General features: G+C 50.2%; 1 protein-coding gene across 1 annotated transcript in view; it reads right to left on the reverse strand.

Moving 5' to 3' along the window:
* The window catches only part of LOC144152058 (neprilysin-1-like), a 31724-nt gene extending 22513 nt beyond the window's left edge, over positions 1–9211 (reverse strand). Inside the window, exons 1-2 of the mRNA XM_077683255.1 lie at positions 8853–9211; positions 205–297 (exon numbers count right to left, since the gene is read on the reverse strand). Of these exons, the coding sequence (XP_077539381.1) occupies positions 205–249 (45 nt within the window). The 5' untranslated portion in view covers positions 250–297; positions 8853–9211. The remainder of the gene's footprint in view (positions 1–204; positions 298–8852) is intronic.
* Positions 9212–9884: the final 673 nt, after the last annotated feature.

A 9884-nucleotide genomic window follows, 5' to 3' on the forward strand; every position in this document is an offset into this window, starting at 1 on the left:
TGTGTAGGAAATCTTAACACTTGCGGTTGTAGTGCGACGACATTCCTACCAATATTTAATATACTTTTCAAAATGCTCTTCCTAATACTTCGCACAGAAGTTGGTGATTGCCCGGGACACATATAAATACAGTATTCGCGCCAGAACGAAGGCAAAGAAACATCGATTTTTTTTAAGAAAAAAACGAATGCAATCAGGTCTCACCTTGGACTTCTTGCTGGGCCCACGTGAGAGAGATTTCACACTCATTGATAGGTGCGGCGCCCCACGTGAAACGGTCCGCTGTTGGGACTTTGGCTGCGTACCGGAAAGAAAGGTCAGGCTTGCCAGAAATGCGCAGCTAGATCCGCATGAGGGATCTCAACAAGAAGTTACAACATAGTGTTTCTTGGTAAAATTTGTTACCGGTGCATTGCGTTTGGCTGGCACAACTTCGCAATCAAACAGCTAAGACCTCGCAAAATGCCGCGTCCGACACAGCAAAGCTGCGGAGTAAAATAGATGCACACTTGAGATGAAAAGTGTTACGCTCACTTTTTGGTGAACCCGAGCATAGGCGTAAATTTACTGAGGGTTAAACTATCGCGACGTTATCATCCATTCAAAAGAGGCGAACGTATTAGTATTATAACGAAGAAAGTAGTGGGTTAAGACAGGAATCGATGTGTTTCTTGGTACAATTTGTTACCGGTGCATTGCGTTTGGCTGGCACAACTTCGCAATCAAACAGCTAAGACCTCGCAAAATGCCGCGTCCGACACAGCAAAGCTGCGGAGTAAAATAGATCCACACTTGAGATGAAAAGTGTAACGCTCACTTTTTGGTGAACCCGAGCATAGGCGTAAATTTACTGAGGGTTAAACTATCGCGACGTTATCATCCATTCAAAAGAGGCGAACGTATTAGTATTATAACGAAGAAAGTAGTGGGTTAAGACAGGAATCGATGACACTGTGCGAGCAATTTCATGTGCAACCGGCGACAGGGACCCAACATCTCGGGCTTCCAGTCTTGAACCCTGGAAACTTCTATTATATCAACGGAGCCACAAATTTTGTGCAATATATCCTTTGAATGTGAACATCTTCGACAGAACTCTGTCTGGTTGGGTTAAACTTAAAGGGGTCCTGAAATGCCTTCCGCCGATGCATGGATGTACATGTAACCAAATAAAGCAATGTATAAGCAATCTCCTCCTGCAAGAATTTTGTTAAAGCGATGAGTATTAGCTGAGAAATCGTAAATCAAAAACCGCGAATTATCGTCGCGCCGAATTTCCTCCTCCTTTCAACTGTTTCTTCGCTGTTGGCCTCCCCTCCCATGATGCTCCGCTCCTCAGCGGTGACGTACTTCCGCTATTGCGCTCCCACAGACTGCCGTCTGCTACGGGCCAGCTCTTTCGGCTTTTTCATCTCTGTAGACACCATGGACACAGGCTGGAAAAGCGAACGAATGACCTGGCCGCATGTGTGCGGCCTGGCCTTGCCCTTTCGCGGTGAACGTAGCTGCAGTTGGTATCGGCGGCGAACTCGCAGCCGCGTGGGGAGAATCGTGCGCTCGTTCCCTTTGGTGCACCGCGCACTGTTTATCCAAAAAGCGCGGTCTCAGATGTGGCCCCGCTGGTGCCGGGTGTTATTTTGCGGTGGTTGTAATTCCTACTTCCGGCGGCATGTGAAAAAAGACATTTTCAACCGACACAGAACCCGTGCACAAAACGCGCCGGATCGGATCGCTTTATCAGCGGCGATGAACGTGAAGGCGAAGAGCAAACCAACGCTGCACTCGATCAGCGAGAACCCGTGTTCTGACAAGCTGCACCCATGTGTTGCATTCAACACTGACGGGAAAGTGTTTGTTTGCACTTGTTTGGATAGTCGTAAAATGTCCAAACACTCCGGCACTCCGCTAGCAGATCAGCCGGCGAGACATTTCGGAAAACATTTGACAGATGGCGCCGTATGCATTAGTGTGTCGCTACGCAAAACTGATGAGACGCTCTACTAAAACTCCCATCGCGGTGTCACGTAGCGGGACGCAAAAATTTAGCGTTTAGCGTATGCAAAGGCCACAAACGCTGTACTAAAACTCTATTAGCAGCAACATAGTGTGCGTATGTGAAACCGCTTGCGTTTACAAAGCTGCACGCCGAGCGCGTACGTTTCAAACCTAGTGACATCGTTTAAATACACTGGCAAGCACAGTGTAACGTAGTCAGATATCAACCGTATGCTCAGGCGACAAGCAAGAGCTTGTTTTATGTGGGGCGGAGATTGCGCATGAAGGCCCGTTCGCACTTGCGACGAAAGCGAGTGAGAGCGGCAGGAATTCCGTCGCTTTGTCGCGCGACGATCGTTTTTGTCGAATGGTCGGGACAAATTTTGGTTGCGCGACAGAATTCCCGTCGCTTTCGCTCGCTTTCGTCGCAAGCGGGAATGGAAAGTTCTGCCGCTGCCGTCTGCTACGCAGCTCGGAGGTAACCGCGCGATCTGCTCGGGCCGGATGAACGCGCACACTCCCGCACGGCAGCGCCCCAAGCGGCAGACGGCCGCGTACATCGCTCCCGGCGCCCGCCTGGAGCCCGCCCTCGGCACACTAGCCAGTATATTTCAGGCACTATAATGGAGGAAAGATTTTTTGCTTCCGATGAACCTAGTTCTTTGCCCCTGTGTTTTTAAATACGTGAAGTGGTTAGCACGTCGTCCTCACGCAGCTCTGTATCGTCGTAGCATCGCTGATTGTCCGAACGAAGCTTGCAGCTAAGCCAATGCAGCGACCGAAGCTGTGTGTGTGTGTGTGCATCGCCTCCTGTGTGTTGTGGACGCGTTCGTTTCGCGATGAAATGCGACATTGTACTTCTGCGGGTGGATAGTGCTTCCCATGGTCTGGATTATCTTTCTCGAACGACGTACCACTCAACCTCGCATTTGGTATGTGCAGTGTGCCTGGCTAAAAGCCTTCTCGCTTGCGCGCCAGAGTTGTGACTTGCTGCTCGTCCCCGCAAACCGGGTGTGAGGTGAGTGCCGTATTTACGACGGGCAGGAGGAGGCAACTCATCGTCTATCAATCGCGGTTCAGACTTGCAACGCATGTTGTGACGTTGCGTTCGTTCGAAACGCATCTCTGGATTGTTTTGAAGTTGAATAAAATGTACGCGTCAAACCCGGGCATTCGGCTCAGGGCGTTCTCTGCGATTGCACCAAAGAAGTGCCACGGGACTTTCTTTATGGTACGTACTCACGTAAGATAAAATCCACGTCGTGTTATGGCCGTGTTGCATTCAATACAAACGGTTAAGCGTTTGTTTACACTTGTTTCGTTTGTCGTAAAATGTCAAAGCACTCCGCTGGCAGATCAGCCGGCGAGCCGACGCTGAGCAGACGACTCATCTCTTTGCCGGAAGTGCGTGAAAAAGCCGCCCAATAGCAGGATGTCTAGCTCATGACGAACATCTGGGAATCGATGATGTAGACATGTGAAGATGGCGGCGTCCAAAAACACGAAGGAAAGGGTGAGAAAAAAGCGACAAACTTTGCAACAAAAGTGTGAGCTTTCCGCTGCGCGTAAAAGAGTAATACTTGGCACAGGTGACGTTGGCGACCCAATCTAGCGATTGCGCTAGTTCATTTAGTGTGCTCAAAATGCCTTTCAGGGCCCCTTTAAGAGGCAAATACACCAACCAAGGGCGTTTATTCAAAGCGGTCCCAACGTTTCGGAGCCAACTCGGCTCCTTCATCAGGGGTGACTATGTACGACAAGAAGCAGCGGTTATATAGGTGTCTTCTTCTTTTTCTTTTTTCTTACTGTATTCTTTCCCTTGCGCGTCGGAGGCCGTGGGCGTAGATGGTGGGAAGGGCTCCGAGGGATCTGTTCAGGCCTTGCCGGTTCCCTTGTATGTGCCAAGACTCAAGCAATAATCTTTGTGAGTAATTCGTTTCGGTGCCAATCACCTGCGCGCCGTCAAAGTTAATCCGGTGGTCAGCTTTTTCGCAGTGCTCGGCCAATGCACTGCGCTGAGTGTCGGACTTGCGAACGTCGTTTTTGTGTTGGCGGAGGCGTTCCGGGAAGTTCATGGTCTCCCCAACATAACTAGCGGGGCATTGTGCGCAAGCAATTTTGTAGACGACCCCTTGTGATTTTTCTTTTGGCGGCCGCTCTTTAGGTCGAGGTATGAGCCGTCCAAGAGTTGACACTGGCTTGTGGGAGATGACAATGCCTTCCTTGCGAAGAATGCGGGATAACGTTTCACTCGTTCCTTTAACATAGGGGACGGAAATACGGGTGGGTCGGCGTGCGGAGGGGGTGGGGGGGCAGACGGCGGAGACAGGAGAGGGGTTGTTGACCGGCGGCGTCAGTGCAGAGGAATTTCCTTGGTTGCAGCCCGGCTGGGGGAGACGGCGTTTGACGCGTCGTATGAAGTTGCTCGTGTATCCATTTTTCTTCAGGTCGGCGATTACGGCTTTTTCTTCTTTCTTCTAGTCCTCTTCTGTTGAGCATATAGTTCTGGCTCTAAGTAAGAGAGCTGAGACCACAGAAGATTTGTGGGAATTTGGGTGGCAGGAATCGAATTGCAGGTAGCGGCCGGTGTGGGTGGGTTTCCTGTATACTGTGAAATTTAGTCCGTCTGGCTGTCTTTTTATCAAAACGTCGAGGAATGGTAAGGTGCTGTTCGTTTCTTTTTCCATGGTGAATTGGATGGCTGGTTCAATCGAATTTAGCTGCGACAGGAAGTTGTCTGCTGTTGTTTCTTTGATGACACAAAAGCAGTCGTCCACGTACCGGAGAAACACCTTGGGCTTTTCGGGGAAATTTTCCAGAGCGGTCCTTTCAATTTTTTCCATTACAAGGTTGGCTGTGGTCACGGAAATAGCTGCCCCCATCGCAGTTCCACTTACTTGCCTGAAATATTCCTGCTTGTAGCAGAAATATGTGCTTTGCAGGCAGAACTGTAGAAGCTGCGTTATCTCGCCGACGCTGAGGCAGGTCCTGGAGCTCAGGCTGTCGTCGTTCTCGAGAGCACTTGTGGCGGTCGCGACGGCCAGGGAAACAGGGACGCTGGTGAAAAGCGACACGACGTCAAAAGAGACGAGTCTGTCCCCAGGGTCGATCGGCACTTCGGAGACAAGTTCGACGAAGTGGCCGGCGTTCTTGACGTGGGTGGGCGTTTTGCCGACGAGAGGGGAAAGAACCTGATGAAGGAATTTGGACAGGGCTCGAAGTGGTGAAGTTGTGAAGTCCACAATAGGCCGGAGGGGCACATCGGGTTTATGAATTTTTGGTAGCCCATAAAAACCAGGCGCTGAGCCATTCCGGCAGATCAGTCGCAGATATAGGCTTCGGAAATCGGGGTACTTCTTGAAAATGTTGGCCAGGAGTTTGTTAAGCTCCCTTTGAACTTGGGGGGTTGGGTCCTTTTTCAGTTTTTCGTACGTTGAGCAATCGAAGAGCTCTTGAACTTTGCTTTCGTAGGCTTGGCGGTCAAGCACGACGGTACAATTTCCCTTGTCGGCAGGGAGGATGACTACATTATCATCATCTCGTAGGTTACGGATGGCTGCGGCTTCATCTGCGTTTAAGTTATGCTGGTGCTGTCGGGGAATGCTCCCGAGAACGCCAATCACCTTCAATCTGACTTCCTCTCGGACGCCTGCCTCAAGACGCATAACCCCACTTTCGATGGCAGTCACCATTTTTTCCAGAGGGGGCCGGGTAGTCGTAACGTTAAAGCCATGACCTTTGGCCAAAACTTCCGTCTCGGAAGGAGAGAGTTGTCTGGATGACAAATTAACAACAAAGCTGGCACGGTCAGCGGGTGTGGCCTCTTTTTTCTTCAGTGCCGAAAGCTTGCTTTCTTGGGATGCCTGATGTTTTTCTGATGCAGACGAAGCGATACTTTTTGCAAAAGAATCCAGTGAATCAAACTTGCCTGGTATGCGATGCTCCAGTTGCCGGCGGAGGAAGAAAAGGTCCAATTCCTTTCTCCTTAGGGTCGCTTCGCACTCGTGGACTCGAGCGCGCACTAAACGCCGTTCAGCTTGCGCTATGATGTTGTTTCCTTCAGGAGTGTGGACCAGGCGCTTGAGCTGGAGGCTGCGAGGCACGACGTCCAAGTCCCGGCAGGTCTTCGTAAAAGCGAGGTGGTTCTTGAAGGATGAGATGCTTCTGGTGACGTTTACGTAACGTTTTGCCAGCGCTGCTGCCTCTTTGCCGAAGTCGAGGCGTAAAGACTTGAATGTGAACATCTTCGACAGAACTCTGTCTGGTTGGGTTAAACTTAAGAGGCAAATACACCAACCAAGGGCGTTTATTCAAAGCGGTCCCAACGTTTCGGAGCCAACTCGGCTCCTTCATCAGGGGTGACTATGTACGACAAGAAGCAGCGGTTATATAGGTGTCTTCTTCTTTTTCTTTTTTCTTACTGTATTCTTTCCCTTGCGCGTCGGAGGCCGTGGGCGTAGATGGTGGGAAGGGCTCCGAGGGATCTGTTCAGGCCTTGCCGGTTCCCTTGTATGTGCCAAGACTCAAGCAATAATCTTTGTGAGTAATTCGTTTCGGTGCCAATCACCTGCGCGCCGTCAAAGTTAATCCGGTGGTCAGCTTTTTCGCAGTGCTCGGCCAATGCACTGCGCTGAGTGTCGGACTTGCGAACGTCGTTTTTGTGTTGGCGGAGGCGTTCCGGGAAGTTCATGGTCTCCCCAACATAACTAGCGGGGCATTGTGCGCAAGCAATTTTGTAGACGACCCCTTGTGATTTTTCTTTTGGCGGCCGCTCTTTAGGTCGAGGTATGAGCCGTCCAAGAGTTGACACTGGCTTGTGGGAGATGACAATGCCTTCCTTGCGAAGAATGCGGGATAACGTTTCACTCGTTCCTTTAACATAGGGGACGGAAATACGGGTGGGTCGGCGTGCGGAGGAAGTGGGGGGGCAGACGGCGGAGACAGGAGAGGGGTTGTTGACCGGCGGCGTCAGTGCAGAGGAATTTCCTTGGTTGCAGCCCGGCTGGGGGAGACCGCGTTTGACGCGTCGTATGAAGTTGCTCGTGTATCCATTTTTCTTCAGGTCGGCGATTACGGCTTTTTCTTCTTTCTTCCGGTCCTCTTCTGTTGAGCATATAGTTCTGGCTCTAAGTAAGAGAGCTGAGACCACAGAAGATTTGTGGGAATTTGGGTGGCAGGAATCGAATTGCAGGTAGCGGCCGGTGTGGGTGGGTTTCCTGTATACTGTGAAATTTAGTCCGTCTGGCTGTCTTGTTATCAAAACGTCGAGGAATGGTAAGGTGCTGTTCGTTTCTTTTTCCATGGTGAATTGGATGGCTGGTTCAATCGAATTTAGCTGCGACAGGAAGTTGTCTGCTGTTGTTTCTTTGATGACACAAAAGCAGTCGTCCACGTACCGGAGAAACACCTTGGGCTTTTCGGGGAAATTTTCCAGAGCGGTCCTTTCAATTTTTTCCATTACGAGGTTGGCTGTGGTCACGGAAATAGCTGCCCCCATCGCAGTTCCACTTACTTGCCTGAAATGTTAAAGGAACGAGTGAAACGTTATCCCGCATTCTTCGCAAGGAAGGCATTGTCATCTCCCACAAGCCAGTGTCAACTCTTGGACGGCTCATACCTCGACCTAAAGAGCGGCCGCCAAAAGAAAAATCACAAGGGGTCGTCTACAAAATTGCTTGCGCACAATGCCCCGCTAGTTATGTTGGGGAGACCATGAACTTCCCGGAACGCCTCCGCCAACACAAAAACGACGTTCGCAAGTCCGACACTCAGCGCAGTGCATTGGCCGAGCACTGCGAAAAAGCTGACCACCGGATTAACTTTGACGGCGCGCAGGTGATTGGCACCGAAACGAATTACTCACAAAGATTATTGCTTGAGTCTTGGCACATACAAGGGAACCGGCAAGGCCTGAACAGATCCCTCGGAGCCCTTCCCACCATCTACGCCCACGGCCTCCGACGCGCAAGGGAAAGAATACAGTAAGAAAAAAGAAAAAGAAGAAGACACCTATATAACCGCTGCTTCTTGTCGTACATAGTCACCCCTGATGAAGGAGCCGAGTTGGCTCCGAAACGTTGGGACCGCTTTGAATAAACGCCCTTGGTTGGTGTATTTGCCTCTTAATATATCCTTTAGCTGACTTCTCATGCGGCCATTTAAAAGCAAAGCTTTCTACCTGTACCAGCCAACAGTTCTTTCCCGGCGTGCGGGACAATAAACTCCCAACGCGGCGGAGGCGGTGGCGGGAGGGGTGGCGGGTGGAGGGTTTCAATTACGAAGAACACTGTAAAGGGCGCGGCGAATTTACCCAGCGTTCCACGCACGTAGGTGCGCTGGCGGGCGCGTCCGCCTGTTTTGGCGCAGCTTAAAGTCCACTGCACTCTTCCTCCGCGCGGCTTAACTCCTCCTCCTTGAACCTCCTGGGTAACCTAGACCCGACGGTACTAAGAGGTCGCACGGCAAGGATACGTTAACGATTGGTTTGCAGGGCGGGAAAACAAAATGTAGAGACCACATGCAGACTTTTGACCGCTAGAGAAACGCTACCTTTTGCGCACTGCCTGCCAGGGACGGGACTCCGTTTTATAAATTGGTGAATACCAATTCGGTGGTTTTTTTTATTCAGCGGCTAAGGAGGGGGAGGGCGCCGTCTTGCGCGAACCCCAGGTGATGGTTGGCAGAATCTCTGGTTTCACTGTTTGCCGAGCCATGTGCGTGAATGCAAGTGACGCCGCATTGCCAATTGTTGTGATGTCGTTTACAGCTTTGCTTTCCGACCACCTTCGCAGCGAGGATTGGAGCCAATTCTTTTCGCTGGCATTTGTTCTGGGGGAATATAAGCAGACCGGGCTTACCCGTATTTTTCTGGGCGTTGGGGAACTGCTGATCTCGGGTGGAGCGTTTGAATCCGACGGCGGAGTGAGCGTTGTCGAGCTGCGTTTGGCTTCGCAGGCATCCTGCACGGCGAAGTGGTGTCTATGTGAAATAGCTTGCCTACCGAGCAGATTACTGGATTAAGTTTTGGATTACATGTCACAATTTCCACCCGTATATATCGGCGCTGGTTGGGGTCACTAACCCAGTTCATTCGCTATTTCGTGCACTACAATAATGATGGCGCCATTATGCGGATGCACTTGTTTAAGTGAGCAAAGATTGCAGCACAATAATTATTGAAGCGGAAGCTTTCCTGGTGGGAACGATGGCGTCCCATCAAAAACTAATTCACTTCCCCATAGAACAGTAGGTCATTCTAAAAGCTCTGATAAGACACGCGGGGCGTGCGCGAAACCGGTCTCCCATTATGTCAAAATTGTTGCTTGAAAATCGCAAAAAAGGAGCAGTTCCAGATAAAGCAATGCACGCATCGATCACCAGGAAGGAACGCAATAGTATAAGTTTATCTCAGAAACCACGTTTGAATATGCATTTAGAGCATTCGTACATGCGTTGACTTAGTGCGCGAAAAATCGTCACACGGGTTCAACCTTCGTTTGGGATTTAGGTCTACGAAACTTTGAATATCGATTGGACGCACTTTCAGTGGAGGCTGTACGCACTTTTTAGCAAAGGTTTTGACGCACTATTGATGCAGTTTCGATGTGATCAAGTTTTCGCGATTCTTCCAACGTTTTTGGGAGGGGACGGTAATTTTTAAGCATGAATCCCACGTTAAATTATCATGCTAAAGACGTTTTGTCGCGTTGAAAATATACCAGAAACAAACCAGTGGTAACATACTATAGTAAACGCGTGATATTAAAGACAAAGTTTAATTATCATGCAGGAGAAGTTGTGTCGCTTTGAAAATGACCCGAAACGAACCCGTAGTAACATACAATAGCAAACAGGTGACATTAAAGACCATTGTCCCTCTTGGGCTACTA

The sequence above is a fragment of the Haemaphysalis longicornis genome, unplaced genomic scaffold (assembly GCF_048455015.1).
Source record: "Haemaphysalis longicornis isolate Haplotype H1 unplaced genomic scaffold, Haemaphysalis longicornis Haplotype H1 scaffold_9, whole genome shotgun sequence".
NCBI lineage: Eukaryota > Metazoa > Arthropoda > Arachnida > Ixodida > Ixodidae > Haemaphysalis > Haemaphysalis longicornis.